General features: G+C 42.4%; 1 protein-coding gene across 2 annotated transcripts in view; it reads left to right on the top strand.

Moving 5' to 3' along the window:
• The window catches only part of faf (ubiquitin carboxyl-terminal hydrolase-like faf), a 138,461-nt gene extending 121,755 nt beyond the window's left edge, over window positions 1-16,706 (top strand). The window contains exon 5 of one of the 2 annotated variants that reach the window (XM_065238690.1): window positions 13,338-16,706. In XM_065238690.1, the coding sequence (XP_065094762.1) occupies window positions 13,338-16,691 (3,354 nt within the window). In that variant the 3' untranslated portion in view covers window positions 16,692-16,706. The remainder of the gene's footprint in view (window positions 1-13,337) is intronic. The other variant, XM_065238691.1, reaches the window with a different exon arrangement.
• The last annotated feature ends 418 nt before the right edge of the window (window positions 16,707-17,124 follow it).

Raw genomic sequence — 17,124 nt, 5'->3', positions numbered from 1 at the left:
TGGGGCCTTCATGTTTTTAGATGATTTTATATAGGCCAATCTACAGCCTTAATCTCGGATTCCTCGGGAAAAATATTAGGAATCTGATGGAGGTTGGTTGCGTTTTCAGCAACCTCAGCTTCGTGACGAAGTGTTGACCTATCGCGGCAGCGTTCTCTTCAGGAGTTATCAGATAAACCACTGGGTCGCCGGGACTATCCAGTGGGGTCAGTGGTGGAATGGGTCTTGGCTTAGTTTCCAAAGGGTTTTGCACAATCTGGGAGAGAGCGGATCCTGTTAGAAAAGCTCTGATTTCTGAGGTCCACCATCCTGGTTTGGATGGTTTTTGTTAGGCGATTACAATGGGTCTTCAAGACAGGCAAGCCAGAACGCTGGTATTGCCTTCGAATGGAGCTACGGAGTCTAATGAGATTTTTGGTAATTCTATCAAAGTTCAGAGTATTGCTCACCTGTCTGGATACTGGCACGTGTTGTTCCCTGGCCCGGGATATCGCCTCCTCGATGGAACGCAGGCACCGGTCAACGTCTTCGGGCGTCTCCGGAAGGACACCGTAGTCGACAGTGGAGTCAACACAGTGTTGGAACTGATGCCAGCTGACGCGATGGTAGTTGCGTCGGGAAGCTTGAAATCGGTTGAGAGGTCCGAACTCAGCTCCTGGTGGGTCACAGGTTGCGAGATGTTGTCTCCCATGTTGCTGACGAACTCCTTTACCGTGTTCGTTTGACCCACGTTGCCGAAAACATTTCGAGTAGTGATAAACGTCGCTAGAACTATTCCACAACTGCAGACAGTATATGAGCAAGTCAAACGCGCACTCTTTTGCATGTGGATTTGAGAACATATCTCAAATCCCCTCGTTCATCAATGTATGAGGGTAAAGATAAACAAGTGCGCGTTTGATTAGTATTGTCGCATAATTGACCCTTCGCTCAATTTCAACTTCTGTTCAATTTTCACACTACCGTACTGTAGTGGAACTATCAATCTATCCTCTTCAGAACTTTCTCTAGCTAATAAATTATCACACTTAAGCTTCAAGATGATAGGGTGGGTGAGCCAGTAGTGGAGGAACTAAGACAATTTATTTATTAAAAATTTAATAAACGATGTACGTACAATTTTTATACGTCAAACCATAGGTTTAAATCTGTATTTTGCTAGAAAAATATTACATCGTAGGCAATTAAATTGTATACATTTTTTGTAAACTTGTCCTCCATTAATAGGAACACTGTTCCAGTAGTAGTGGTAGTTGCTAACTTTGGTTCCTATAATAGTGGAACGCATTGGTTTCTTATGGGGTTCCACTATTATAGGAACACTACCGCAACTATAAGTGCAAATGAGTAAAATTCTTAAGGAAAATAAATAGTTTTCCGTCAAGTTTGGGCTAATTTTAAGTTTGAAAAAGGCAAATCTGCTTTATGTTAGGAGCAAGCATGGAAAATCATTTGCATTTATTTTGTGCATTCATTTACATTGATGTATGTAGCTTTTGTAGGTTTTGTTATTAGCTACAATTTTTGTTAACAACTCAAATCCGTATCTCTTATGCATGACGAACCAGAGTGAACAGAATCCACTACTGTTTTTCAGTGAATGTATTTTACAAGGTATATTTTTGACTGACCTGTATTGATTATAGTCGCTATATCCATAGTCTGGCGGATAGAATCTCTGGAACCAATTGAGCTGTCAAATAGTGGAACCAATCGAGCAAATCACGATGAACAACAGAAAAGAGCACATCAGCTATTGCGAACAAAACTTTGGAAACCCTTTTCTCGTGACTCAAGGCTCGCCTACGCAAACTAACACCATCTTTGGATTGGGGCAAGTTTCCCCTATCCGATGATGTTGGTAATTTGTGTTCGATTGGCGAGGAAAGAATAATCAACGTTTTCTTTGTAAAAGTTGATATTACCCTTTCAATTGTTGGTCTACAATATATTGAATTGGTTCCGCTTTTTGATAGATCGAAATTCTATCCGCCAGACTATGAATATAGCGACTATAGTATTGATTTCTGGTTGGTACACTCAAAAGATTTTCAAATCTAAATAGTTGAAAGTTACACTACATCGCAACTCTCCTGCCCGACGCATAGGTTGGGATAAAGGGAGAGAATACGAACTTAGTATAAAAATGATTTATTCATTGAATGGTGTAAAGTTGCGGTATTCATAGAATGCATAAAGCCTGCCTATCCATCAGAATTCGTTTTTCATTGATGTCAAGTGAGGAATTTTGGAAAAAGCAAACAAAAGATCTGGATGTCATGGAATTGTGTTCTTATTGAAGAATTTAAATTAAATATAATAAGGATGCCCGATGGCATAACAATCGTACCACGGCAGCCGAGAAAGGATTGTACGAATATTAGTGACAATAATCCCACAATTAGGCTGCAAATAGACGTAACATCTGGTGCAGGACATGTCGGCCCTTCAGATCTAGTCATGATCTTGTAGATTTTGCACGAACGTAATCGGATTGGTTCCTCCTCTACGTACACCCAATGGCTGTTGATACCGTTTTGCAGTGTGATCTGTCGGTTCTCTCTGACACTCGCGCATAATCGTATTCAACAGTGTCTCTCTCATGTGAACCCAAGCCCGACGATAGCAAACGACCTAAAACAGTAATAAAAAGTCAAACTTCTTTGTCAACTCCGAGTCAACCACAAACCCTTTCTTACCTGATTTTGGAATATAATCAGCTTCAGATTGTACTTATTTTCCACGTCATTCTGTTTCACGTACACCTAGTTACTCTCTATCGGAAGCTTCATCATTGTTGGATCAATTACCGTGTGATCCTTCCTAGCATTCAATCCAGAATCACTGGATATAGCGGCTTGATTTCGTTTTTTCTTCCACTTCGGAATCAGCCAAATCAGAACGGCCGCTTCTCGGTAGAGGCCGCGATCCAAAGTTTGATCGTGTTGATTTTTCAGGGTGGATTTGAGCTATTTCCTCTTTTAGTATAGAAATGTTAACCACTGTTTGTTGCCTTTTTATACATGGAACTAATTACACGCCATTATTCAGATTTAGTATAGTTTTGAATGAAATTTTAATCGGATCAATGTATAAACATTGCTTAACCATAAAATGATTAAATTTTAATCTATCTTTGTTTAGTAATATTTTTGAGTGCACGATCAGTATCAGAGAGAGTGTGTTGATAACCAGGCCAGTGACGCGCCTGCCATGAACACGATTTCAATAGGCCTTTTGGCTCATCTGCGATACCTATTCTAACTAATAAGGTTGATAAGCAACGAAAGTGTTGCATTGGATAAAAAGAGAGCAATCTACACTGGAGTCGCTTTTTACGCGGTTTTTTTTTACGCGTATTTCGGCTTTTTTTTTACGCGGATTTCAGAATTTACGTAGTTTATCGTTATACATTGGAATCGCTTTTTACGCGGATTTCGGAATTCACGCGGTTTTTTTACGTATATACCGGAATTTACGCGTTTTTTTCACGCGGTTTTTTTTACGCGGGACGTATCACCCGCGTAAAAAGCGACTAGTTGTATCACCCGCGTTAGTATTCTAGTTGAATAATTTCAATAGGGTTCACTATCCAACTAATTCTTCAACATACGCCGGCCACCGTTAAAAAACCCTAGTTTTTAACCTATCTACCCTATTTAATACTAATTGGATAACTACTCAATTCGGGTATCTTGGCCTCCTACCATGTGACTCTTCGGTTTACTGTTTACGTTAGAGAATGCCGAACTTCCAATCAGCTGTGGTATTCAGCTGATCGATCAGCTGCTTGCATCGGGTCAACGGTCGGCTGGTGTTCATCGATCTTCTCGTCCGTCATCTTCTGCCTCGTTCGTTCATCATTCCTTTAATATCTCCATCAATCGTCATCCATCAACCGAATTGCCTGCGCTGTTTTTGTGAGTCATAGCGCTTGTGCTCGTACGTCCGAGCACGGGTCCGTCAGCCAGCCATGGTGGAAGACAAAAAATCCTTAAGTTTTTTTTAAAGTCATTTACCAAACGTACTTACAAGGTCTTAACACTGCGATGTACATCAAAGGTCACCAGCGGCTTCGCTTGGGGCGAGTGGCAATGACTGGTCGATGGGCAGCACGCAAATTTTGGAAATTGTGCGCCTGTACTCTCCGTCCTTGGTCTTCACTACGATGACACGGATGTATCCGTCGTCTCCCCTGAAGATGTGAACCACGCTGCCATAGCGCCATTTAAGAAGTGGTAGTCCATCGTCTTTCACTAGAACTAAAGTTTTTTTTTTTTTTAATCTTTATTAAACTAGAACTAAAGTTCCGTTAGCGATGGTGTCCATTTCGTTTTTGGCTGCAGCCCGGACCGGTATTCCGTGGCCCAGCACTTCCAGAGCCGACGAAAGAATTCTTGAACTTCATGCGAATGCTCTAATCGGTTGGGAGCTGGCTCTTCTAGCAAAGGTGTCGCAATGGCTGTGAGCGGACGATGGATTAGAAAGTGCCTTGGTGTCAGGAAATCGAGGTCTTCAGGGTCAGTCGATAATTGGGTTAGAGGTCGAGAATTTATGCAACTCTCGATTTGTACTAGAAGTGCCGCCAGCTGTTCGACCGTTAGGATTAGAGTGGCTTTAAGATGGGTCTTGAACGATTTGATGGCTGCTTCCCACAAACAACCAAAGTTCGGGGAACGAGGAGGAATAAATTTGAATTCTATGCCGTCTTCGCCACACGAACGAGTGACGGCGTTCTGCAACTGCTGGTCTTTAAGCTTCTTGGCAAGTTCTGCTACTTCCCGAGAAGTACCACGAAAATTATGTGCGTTGTCGCACTCGATGAGCTTTGGTTTGCCTCGACGTGCGATGAAGCGCCTCCCACGAGCTCTATATGAACTGCCTTTATCGAGAGGCAACGAAACCCTTGATCGGCTGCTACTTACGTCGAGGATAGCGAAAGTTGACACAGAGATCATCGCCTGTACACAAGAACGGTAACGTTGAAGAGACACGTTCTGCCGGAAGATCGCCCATGATTTGCTGTTGGATTCTTGGACGACAGCGGAAGCAGTTGACACAGGAATGTACGATTCTTCGCGCAAGGTTTCTCCTTGATGCTTGCGATGAGCAACTGCGGTCCTGCATGTAGCATTTTCTGGTGGTAGTATCGAGCGACCAGTTCGGAGGCAGAATCATCGGGCGTTTCCGATCTGAAGAAATTGTAGCGTGGCGCAGCCGGCCACCAACTCGCAGGAAGCATTATTCAACAAACGGCGTTAGTGCCTTCAACTTGGAAGACAGTTTGACCTATCCAGTGTTGGTCAACGAAGCGAAGTCTTCTCGAAAGGTTGAGTAATTAGAACGGGACATCTGTTGGCTTCTTCTAGTTCTATTGCGGCAGAAAACCCATACGACGTTGTGTTCGGTTAGCAGGATTCGAATTGAAGGAAAATCTTCGAACCCACGCAACTAAACGCAGGAGTGCTGTATACGATGACCGTAGAACGAATATTGGATTTGGTGGCACTGTCTAGATTGCTAGGACAACCTTTTGGGCGACGAGTCCGCGGCAGCAGCCGCCCTTATCACCCTCCTAAAGGAGGCGTATTGTATTTCCAGTTTGTTGGCTTTTTGGCAGTTTTCTATACCTTTTCATTCTAGCAAGATAAATGTACCACCAGTACCATCTCCTTCTGAGAACCCAATTTTTTTTTTCTCTTTTTTTTACTATCTTAAGAGATGCCATATGGCTAAAAATCTCTATAATAAAAACAAAAAAAATATGCTAGCGCAACTGGTCGTTCTTTGAGGTCTTCAACGACGAAATCTTCATCCGATGTATCCACGAAAGCAGGCCAAAAGCGAGAGGGATTCGCTAACCAGACGGGTCCGTGCCACCAAGCCTTGGTTGATGAGAGCTGCTCGGGATCCATTTCCCGAGAGATTATATCTGCAGGGTTCTCTGTACCCGAAACATGAGCCCATAATCCACCAGCCGTTGCATGTTGTATAACCAAAAACCGGTTTGCAATAAACGTCTTCTACCGGGACGGAGATGAGGCTAGCTAATGGAGGACAATGGTGGAGTCTGATCAGAATAAACGACTTAGTATCGAGAGTGATGGCGTTTTGCATTTTCTGGAACAAGTGTGCGGGAAGCAGTGCTGTCGAAATTTCCAGTCGAGGTAAGCAGACCCGTTTCTGCTTTCGAGAATCAGCTACGGCACGAAGGTAAATGCATACGCCATAGGCCTTTTCTGATGCATCGCAGAATCCATGCATTTCTCTCAACACTGGTTTGATAACTGGTATAACCCATCGAGGAACAGAAAGATTCCGGAGAGCTTCGAGGTTTTCCCGGAATTCAAGCCATCGTTGCAGAAGTTCATCGTCAATAGGTTCATCCCATTTCTTCTGGCACAAGTCTTGGAGGTAGATTTTGGCCTATACGATTACCGGACCGACCAGTCCCAGACAGGGATGGAAAATCATTTACATTCATTTCGTGCATTCATTTACATTCATTTGCCTCTAACTTTTTTCATCAACAGAATACCGTGGAATGATGTATGAAGCTTTTGTAGCTTTTGACATTAACTACAACTTTTGTTAATAACTAAAATCTGAATCTCTTATACATGACAAACTAGAGCTGGTAGAACATGTTATTGTTTTTCAGTGAATGCAATTTACATTCACTGAAAAACAGTGGTGGGTTCTTTTCCTTCTGATTCATCATGCATAAGAGATACTGACTTGAGTTGTTTACAAAAGATGTAGCTAATATTAAAGCCTACAAAAGCTTAAAACACTATTTTACGGAATTCTGTTTGTGAAAAAAGTTAGAGGCAAATTAATGTAAATGAATGCACGAAATGAATGTAAATGATTTTCCATCCCTGGTCCCAGAGCATCAAAAAGTTTGGCAGCATCCAATAGCGTGATTCTTTTGGTGATTGTAGCTGTATCGTTCCATTTGGGTACGTCGAAGAGGAAATCGTTGTCGTAGTCTGCCATTTCAGTCCTAGCGTTTTGATCGGAGCGGTGTAAGAATTATGGTCGAAAACTGTTCGTTCGTCTCGTAGATCTGCTGGAAGGTGTTCGAGGACCTCCGGACAATTCGAAGACCATTTCCGAAGACAAAATCCAGCAGACTGAAGCAGGTTCAACAACTGGGAATAAAGCTGCTGCCGTTCACTGACGTCATCAACGCCAGTTAATAGGACATCCATGTAGAAGTCCTTGGATACGACTTTAGATGCTTCTGGATGTGTGGCTTCTCCAATTCTAGCGATTTCCTGGAGGCACCTGGTTGCCATGTAGGGAGCGCACGAAGTACCGTAAGTCACGGTCGTAAGTTGGAAGGTTCGCAAAGGTTCCGATGAAGAATTTCGCAAATGAATCTTGAGATAACACCGATCGAGCAGGAAAATTAGGATTTGCCGGTACATTTTTTCAATATCCGACACAATCACGTACCGAGCGATCCGGAACCGTAAAGTGAACGACGGAACCGACCATCAATCCGTCGTTGAGGGATACTCCGGTCTAGCGACACAATGGTGGGGCAGATAATACGAAAGAGTATTGGGCTCTAGTTCTTCAGAATCGGTGCATCCTTCAAATGATACTTCTCGATGAAGTCGGAATACGCTTTCTTCAGCAATGGGTTTGCATTTAGGCGTTTGACGAGTGGCAATTTCTTTGAAGTTTCTGAGTGTTGAGAGGACTGTCGACCTTTTCGGAAGTTGAACTACGAAACGTCCTGTACTATCCCGAGTAGTTATATCTGTAAAATGCGCTTCGCGAAGCGTTTCTTCGATGGATAGGGTACTGCTAGATTGGTACGACTCTAGTTACCAAAAGCGTGGACAAAGCTGATTGTGGGTGACGGAGATAAGCCAACCTTTCCGGAAACGACCCAAACGAGTACGGTTTTCTGCAGTACTGGTAGATCTGGGCCAAGACGTACCAATCCTTCTTCGACGAGTTTATAGTAGACCTCCATCTCAAGTATCATGTCGATGGGATCAGGTTGATGGAAGGTAGGTAGATGTCACGAGAACAAGATTAACTAGTATGCTCCACTCTTGGGTGCTCAACATCTTGCAGGAAGATCGCGAGTGATCCCCGGTAGTACGTGGAACGAGAAATCAGCGATGAAGTTCGAACAATGTGATTCAATTCGAGGATGAAACGACAGTGGCATTTCCTACACCTCCGATCTCCTGATGAGTTTTGATAAACCGCAGCTTCAGTTTCTCCGTCATCAAGTTGAGCTGCGAGGCAGGATCCAACAAAGCTCGAGCCCACACGGCATACCCGTTGATATCAGAGATCTTCACCATCGCAGTTTGCAGCAAAACAGCCAGAGGAACGGTTCGAACACTACCGAGAAGGGTGGTCGACACATAGCTGGTATATGGGGTACAAGTAGGCGGAATTACAACATTTGGTGGTTGAAAAGAGTGGGATGAGGCGGACTGAGGTGGAGCACCTGTAATACTTCGAGTGGACTGAGCTCGAGCCCACACGGCATACCCGTTGATATCAGAGATCTTCACCATCGCAGTTTGCAGCAAAACAGCCAGAGGAACGGTTCGAACACTACCGAGGTGGTCGACACATAGCTGGTATATGGGTTTGGTGGTTTGGGATTCAGAATGGCATCCGACGAACGAAGTGTGGTATTTTGGTGCAACATGGTATGATGTTTTTGTCCACATACTCGACAGCAACTGGACAGGCATTTTTTTACGAGGTGTGATGGCGAGAAGCAATTTATGTAAAGCGAATTTTTCTTCACTATTTCGAATCGTTGGGAAACGGGAAGCTTGCGACAAGTCTCGCAGTGGAAAGGCGAGTGTGAGGACTGTGTACATAATGGACACCATTTTGATGATGAGTTAGTAGTTACTGTATGGCTAAACTTCGGTTTCTGTGATCGAATTGGTTTGGGTTTGGGCAAGTCTGCAGTGCGGGGCTTCGACGACGATAAAGAATGCAGGATATAATAATGTCCGCGCAAAAACTCAATCACATCCTCATACCTTGGAACTTCGGTAGATTTGTGATGCTGTTCCCATTGCTTGAGTGTTCCGCAATACAAGCGGGCGCAAAGCATATGCGCGAGAAGAACACTCCACCCGTCGGACTTTACATCCATCTTCTAGAACATGTTTAAGTTGCGCTTGAATTCATTGATAATACGCGCCAAGGATTCGTAGCATTCCTTGCGCATCGGTTCGATGGAAAGCAAAGACTCAATATATGTCTTCATAACAAGTTTCTTGTTATCAAACCTCTTCTCAAGTAGTCCCCAAGCTATTGAGTAATTAGCTGAGGTGATTTCAATCGACTCAATCACCCGTTTCGTTTCCTTAGAGAGAGAGGAAATAAGGTACGAAAATTTGTCAATTGGTTTCAGTTGAGGGATAATATCGATCAGGCAAAAGCATCACGAAAGGTAAGCCAATTTGCTAGGGTACCATCGAAAGTGAGAAGTTTTACTTTTGGTAACCTTATTCGAGCGAATGATGAGTCAGCAACTGTAACCCTGGGTGCCACGACATTTGACGACGACGCAGTAGGTTCTGGTTTACGTTTAGAAGCGATAAACCCATACACCTTCATGTAATTTCGTTCGAAATCACCCCAAATTTTCCTGTACCCATCCTCATCAAGTGCAGCTATTTCAGCTGCATCAGCATCTTCTTCCTGATCCTCAAGTAGTTCCATCTGCAAGCGATTGGATTGAAAATCGGCAAAGTTTTTCTCTAGCCGCTGCATCCTCGAGAAATAATGTTTCCTCATCGTAATTGGTTATCAGACTAATAAGGTTGTTCATCGTGTGAATGCAAAAACGTTCTTGACGAGACTGCACACGCAAACTTGATGCCATATTGATAAATAAGAAATTCAGCCAAAAATCCTCAAAATCGACCAACGAAACAAATAATTCGTAAACGAAACTCTCGTTGAAATGCTACACCACCACAACTTCGCATGCGATGAGCAATAAAAAAAACTTCAAAAATGCGTCAGTATCCAATTGCCTTCTCCCACAACCAAACCAATCAGGGGTAATAATTCAACCATTCAATCTACGGCGTGATAGTTCTCACTCGATATCATGCAATTTGTTATTCCTTTTATTTGATATGTTTTTCTAGTTGTTTAATAAACATTAAAGATTTTGACGTAGGACTACGTCTTTGATTTCTATATGGGGGTACACTTTGTGAAAGCCGAAAATGGAACATGTAACAAATTAAGAAAGATTTTGAACGTTAATAACTCAGCTGCCCCTGGTCCACTTTCAATAATGTTATCGCCAATCGGTCAGAAATATGGCTACGCATCGATAACAATGCTTCCGAATGTTGATTTTCAACAAGAAACTATTGAAAAACTGGTAAATGTCCTGCATTGTCCAAAAGCGTCGAATTAACTAACAAATCCACCAATTACCTACATGCATATGCTGCTTCCCTAGCACAGTCGTCAGAGAGTAGTAAGTAGACGAAACAAGTCGAAGTGGCATTTGCCTCTGATCCTCGGGCGCGTGCGAATAGGGAGGATGGAATTGCGTAATATTTTGCACACTCATCGCCATATTCAGAACCAAACGCAAATTCTTCGAGATAACTACCATCCGTCGTCTGGCTCGCCGTGGCGGTGTCTGACGTATATCCGGTCTGATTTACGAGGTGTGCAAGCGTAAGCGGCCATGGATGACGTTTTGAAGTGACAGAGACGCACTCTGTTTGGTTTCGGAGGTTAAATCATCGCCAACTTTGGCAACAAACCGGCTCTTTTCAAGGCCACCAAGCTTATTACAGTAAAGAGTAGGAATAGAATTCATCTACCTGTTGGTCCATATTCAGAACCAACGATCACATAAAATGCTCATGTAATCAAACTGGAAGCAGGGGTACAAATTATTTTGATCAACCTTGATCAACTTTGAATCGCCACGGCCGGATATTTTCGATGGAAGAAGCAACAATCTAGCATCTAATTCGACGAAGACGGCAGGAAACATTTGTGAAACCGAGTTATTTACGAAAGAGAATGTCGATGAAGAGAATCGATCAATGTAGATAGGACCTATTGAAAAGTGACACGAGATTTGTTTTCCGTACTGAGCTCCAATGCTACCAACGCCAGGGAGGCAGCTCCCACACCTGGACCCAACCAATCGACCCATCAACTCAACCGGGGACCAACGGCTTTACTTCCCGAAGGAAGGCGTGATCAGAGATGTTATGCCTTAGAACATGCCGGTGGCGCCGACTGAGATTGGACAAAGGCCTGCTGGAGTGGGGTGAGAGGTAATCACGCTAATCACCGGCGCCGATATCTTTCAAGGTGAAATCACGGCGAATGAGAACGATCCAAATTTGAGTTTAGTTATCTCAGAAATAAGAAATAAAGTGCAGGAACTCAGCGATGAGAAATTTGCCTCATGTTTTCCCAGGGTTTTCCAGGAAAAATTCCCGAATTTGAGAAAAGTAAAGATTGGATTCACTCAGTCTATTGGTACTACTCCGAGACTGAATAAAATTTTTGTCAATTTCCTCATTTTCTTGCAGATTTTTTAGGTTTTCTACAGGAAACCATGAGACAATTTACTCATCGCTGAGTTCCTGCACTTTTGGCGATTATGAGTGAACTAAACTCAAATTTTGGTCGTTCTCATTCGCCGAGTACGCAAAAGGAAAAGAGCCAGTGTCGCTACTTGATAGCAAACTACTCATAATGGGAGGAGTCTTTGTAGCTTTTATACCACTTGGTTGCACATCATTCTGCTTTAACCTGAAAAGATATAAAAGAGCGCTGCTGTATGGCATTAGCTCATTTTCGCCTCGGAGCAATAGCAGCAGTAGGAAGGTGGTGGCTAGTCCACTCTTTCACACCTAACAAGCAGCAATTGACTGGTCGTGGCAAAGGAGGAAAATGTCTGGTAAAGAAGGCGCCAAGCGTCATCGCAAAGTTCTTCGAGATAACCGCCATCGGTCGTCTGGCTCGCCGTGGTGGTGTCAAACGTATCTCCGGTCTGATCTACGAGGTGTGCTGAAGGTGTTCCTGGAAAATGAGGTCCGTGATGCTGTCACCTACACTAAACACGCCAAGCGTAAGTGGCCATGGATGTCCTTTTCAATAAAACGGCCCTTTTCAGGGCCATCAAGCTTACATGGAATAGAATTTATCTGTGCTTGTTTGTCCATATTCAGAACCACAAGCCCCCAAAGACCACACAAAATGCTCTCCAGAGTTGTAATCTTGTAACCAAACTTGGAAGCAGGGGTGCAAGTGATTTCGATTGATTCTCTTAATCAACTTTCTCTTTGAAAAAGATTACTACAAATTTGGTACGCCTACAATTCAAAAACGGAAAGAGTTGAGATAATAGATAATTGATCAATTAAAAGAACTAAATGCTCTTCACATTTATTCCGTCCACTAGCGGTCCTACGTCAAGCTTCCGTTCGTGCCCCTCCGCACAGACCCTTCTAGTTTTTTAACAAAATATTACTTACGTCCATTCGGGGCAATATGAGCACCACTAATATTTCAACTTAAATTTTTATTTTGCAGTATTCCTTTCATAAATATGACTGTATCATATTAAATCACGTTTTGAAGCAGCTGCTTTGGTACACAATCAGTCATTCACAAGACTGAAAAATTTAGCCATAAATAGGTAGAACTTCTTAAATTTAATATATTCTACCGAAAATAATTGCTTCTTAAAATCTTTCTTTGCTAAACCTGTTCATTGTTGACCCTTCATAAAGCCTCAAAAGAGCAGAATATTCTTACCCGTTGTTAACAAGGTCGCTCATACCACCCAAACAGGGTTTTTATTTTACCCCAACGGTTTAATTTCGGTTACAAAACGAACATTTTTTAAATCTCCTTTCATAAGATTCAAAAGTTTACTTTTAATATTCAATTTGTATTCATGATGTAAATAGGGTCTAAATCTATCCATTTTATTAAACATCATTCAAATTTCCCACTGAATTTTGTACGATTTATTATGATTTTCTTTAGGTGGCCCACTTTCCCCTAATATTTAGCACTGTGAAGTTTTATTTAAATTTGTTGTTGCTTTATGTAGCACTTTCCTCAGCAAAAAAGCAAATAGATCCGCAAGGGAGCACGATGTAGACTGATCGCCAGAACTTGTTAATTTATTGATACACATAGGCAACCCGAATCCATTCCTTAATCTCATTTCCCCTCAATTGTTTACGTAGCTTATGGAAGCACCCTAACGACTTATTGAGAAAAAAAATAAACTGAAATACTTCAACTCCTTTGATTAATAAAATTTTCTTTTGTTCTAGAAATGGATCCGAGAAAACGATGTTATTGGAATAGTACTCCGCGATTCTCTTCACCAACCGCAGTACGTTGAGAAGCTCGAAAAGATTCTTCGCTTTCTCATCAAGGAAAAATCTCTCACCTTTAGTGATCTGGACGCAGTGTGGCGAGCACAGGCTGGAAAGCATGAAGCCATTGTAAAAAATGTACACGATCTTCTAGCAAAGCTAGCATGGGATTTTAATGCGGAGCAGTTGGACCATTTGTTTAAATGCTTCCAGGCCAGCATGAAAACTGCGAATAAGAAGCAAAGGGAACGACTACTGGAACTCAATCGTCGTCTGGCCGAGGACGATAAAAATGGTGTTATGGCACAGAAAGTGCTCAAATTATTCTGGACACTAGCTCATAGTGCAGACATTCCTCCTGAGGTATTGGATCAAGCATTGGCTTCCCATGTGAAAATTCTAGATTACAGTTGCTCCCAGGAACGAGATGCACAGAAAACCATGTGGGTGGACAAATGTGTCGAAGAACTGAAAGCCGGCGATGAGTGGGCATTGCCTGCGTTGCGACTGATTAGAGAGATTTGTACACTCTATGAAACGACTTCCAGTCATGCACCGAGAGTTCATCAAGTGCTAACGAGACAACAGGTCATCGACAGACTTCAGAATGATCACACGCTCGTAATCCTAGTAACGACTAGTTTGACTATGTACATGGACAAAGTTAGGGCACAAGTCAAACTGAACCCATCGCTAAATCCAATTAATTTACTCCTTGATAAACGATATCCCCATCCGCAGCAAATCCAGGAAAGGCTAGAGTTTTTAAAATTCCTTCTAAAAGATGGTCAACTGTGGCTGTGTGCCGAACAGGCAAAGCAAATTTGGCAATGTTTGGCAGTAAATGCAGTATTCCCAAGTGATCGCGAGGAATGCTTCCGTTGGTTCGGAAAGCTGATGGGCGATGAACCAGATCTGGATCCAGGAATCAACAAGGACTTTTTTGAAAATAATCTGCTAAAACTAGACCCAGCACTACTAACCGAAAGTGGAATCAAGTGCTTCGAACGCTTTTTCAAAGCAGTTAATTCCAAAGAGGAACGGCTTAAAGGCAAACAGCGTGGCTACGTGCTGGACAATGAGGATTTAATTGGAAAAGACTATCTCTGGCGTGTGATAACTGATGCTGACGAAGAAATTGCCTTTAAGGCAATCGAATTGTTGAAAGAAGTTTCTACAGCTCTTGGACCGAGACTGCAAGCCAAAGTTTGTGAATTCCACGAAAACTTTATCAGCGAATGCTGTGATAGACTCCAAAATTATTACGAAACTGTAAAAATGTTAACTAATCTAATAGAGGAAAACTCCAAAATAGTGGAAGACGATATTATTTCTAGAAGACTGCAGACGGCGGAGCAGATGTGCCGAGTTGTCAGAGCCCTTCAGGAGTACATCAAAGAATGTGATAGAAATTATACAGGGGAACGATTGTTGCTACCTCTGCACAGAGCATCACGCGGAAAGCACATACATTTGTTCATTCGTTTTCAAAACCCTGGCCGCCAGCTAGAGGATTTGGAAGTTATTACCCACAATAATGAAACAATATATTCTTTCAAGCGTAACTTACTGAAACGGATCAAAGCTACTACAAATAATCTGAAAATAGATTTATTCAACTGCAATGGAGAGCTGATTGAGATAAACGACGATCGTAATCCATTGTCGCACTACAGCATTCGTGATAAAACACTTATCACCGCAAAGCTCATGCCTAGTGGTTCCGGGCTTGCAAGCTCTCCTGATAGTTCAAGCGATAGCAGTTCTGGTTCGCCACCCCGACCGTGTCCAGACATGTTAAGATCAGAATCGGAGGAAATGCTACCCGGAGTGATCATTTCGAAAAAAACATTTTACGTGGACTTTTTTCTCAAGATATACCAATTGGGTAGTGATCTACAGCATGGACTATTACGTGACAGCTGCGGTTTCCTATTACATCTGCTTCCACTTGATGGACTGACAGTTGCGAACATTCAGGCCCTGTGCAGTTTCAATTCTGACCTAACCAACAACTTACTTCTAGCAAAAAACACAGGCATACCGACTCCCGAATCACTCTTCATCGATCCTAGTCCGGCACGGGTCCTATACAATCTAGAAGTGCTACATGCAATGCTACTGCCCGCACTAGACTCCGGGAGCGATGTTATTCTTCATCTACAGTCTTCTTGGTTGCACTGTGGTGCTGCACACTTTATTCTCGATATGCTAACAAAGAACAACTTTCTGCCAACTGCCGACATGCACACAAAACGTGCCGCCTTTCACTGTGTGTTGAAGCTAGTCAAATTCTTCCTGTACATAGTTGGATGCGTTCTCAGCAAAGTTGGAAATAACCCCCTAAATTTCACCGCTGACACTGATCGATCCCAGGTTGAAATTCTAGAGCAAGCTATTCAAGCAATTCCCGGTAATTCTGAACTAACTATTCGATCCATGGCTATCAAATTGGCTCATAGTATCGGAGAACAAATGCTATCGGCGGGCCTGGAAGGCGATAGATGTCGTAATCTGTTCAAATCAGCACTTAAGTGGAGTTTACCGGATATGCCGACCATTAAAGCAATTGTAAATCTTGCATGGGCTGCATCAGGAAATAATCTACAATCAATTGGATCTATCATAGATTTCAGCCAGAATATTACCACACCTGAGAAAACAGACTACGCCGTATGTAAAGAAGCACTCGAAGTACTTTGTATTGCACTAGTTCTGCATTACGGTGCCTATGAAACACTATGTCGTGACAATACTTGGTCAAGTTTCATTATATCTTTAGTCCTCACAAATCCCTCACGCCACATACGTCAAACTGCGTACGAGCAATTGTTCCTCATCAGTACGTATTGTGCATCTGATAGACAGCCGTTCCTGTTTATGGTGAAGTTGCTGGTAAAAATGTTGTGCAATATAATTCCACAACATCAGGAGACTTGTGCCGACTACTTTCAGCTGTTTTGTCGTATTCTGAGCTACGGATGTTCATATAGTTGGCCGTTGCCGATATGTGAAGAATTGCTTGTGCAGGAAATAGACTGGCTGCACTCGGTCAGGGATAGTGTGAAGACCACCGGTGGCACTCAAGTCCATGACGATCTGTTGGAAGGTCATTTATGTCTAACGAAGGAGTTGATGTGCTATCTCAACCCAGAGATCAAATCCCACAGAAGTGACTTGATAACGGTATGTACAGCTAAATATATATATATTAGTGGGTCACCGTTATATGAAAAAAACGCAAAATTTATCTCACCTAGCGAGAACAACCCTTTTTTGGTTCCATTGTGGAGGGGGGAGGGGGGTTAATTGGTTGCCCGGCTTTCCGAATTGACCACTTTGTCAAGCAGTTTTGACGTGACATTCTACCAACGATTTCACAAAACTGGACCAACTAATTGCTATTTTTTTATGAAACGCACAAATGTTCGCTTCTTTTCTCGTGGTTCTAGAAGAAAAAATTTCAAAATAATGTTTTATTTCAAAGTTCAAGTGGTAGTAAACGTCATTTTAACTGCTCGAATGAAGTGGTTAATTGCTTTTGAAATTTGTATGGAAATTAGTAGTATTTTTTTTTATTTTTAGGCCTAGAAACCACAATTTTGCATGAACCATGCAACTAACCATGAACAAATATAGTCTAGGAAGTGCCTAACAACTATCCCAAGGAATTACGGTGCTAGAATGTATCTAAAAAAAGTTACAACTGTTCAAATATGTATGGTTTGAATTAAATGCCAAA

Source organism: Ochlerotatus camptorhynchus, unplaced genomic scaffold, assembly GCF_037179485.1.
Source record: "Ochlerotatus camptorhynchus isolate MF236.1 unplaced genomic scaffold, CSIRO-AGI_Acam_v1.1 ptg000889l, whole genome shotgun sequence".
NCBI lineage: Eukaryota > Metazoa > Arthropoda > Insecta > Diptera > Culicidae > Ochlerotatus > Ochlerotatus camptorhynchus.
Note: the sequence above shows the minus strand (reverse complement) of the source record. Positions and strands in the feature narration are given on the sequence as shown.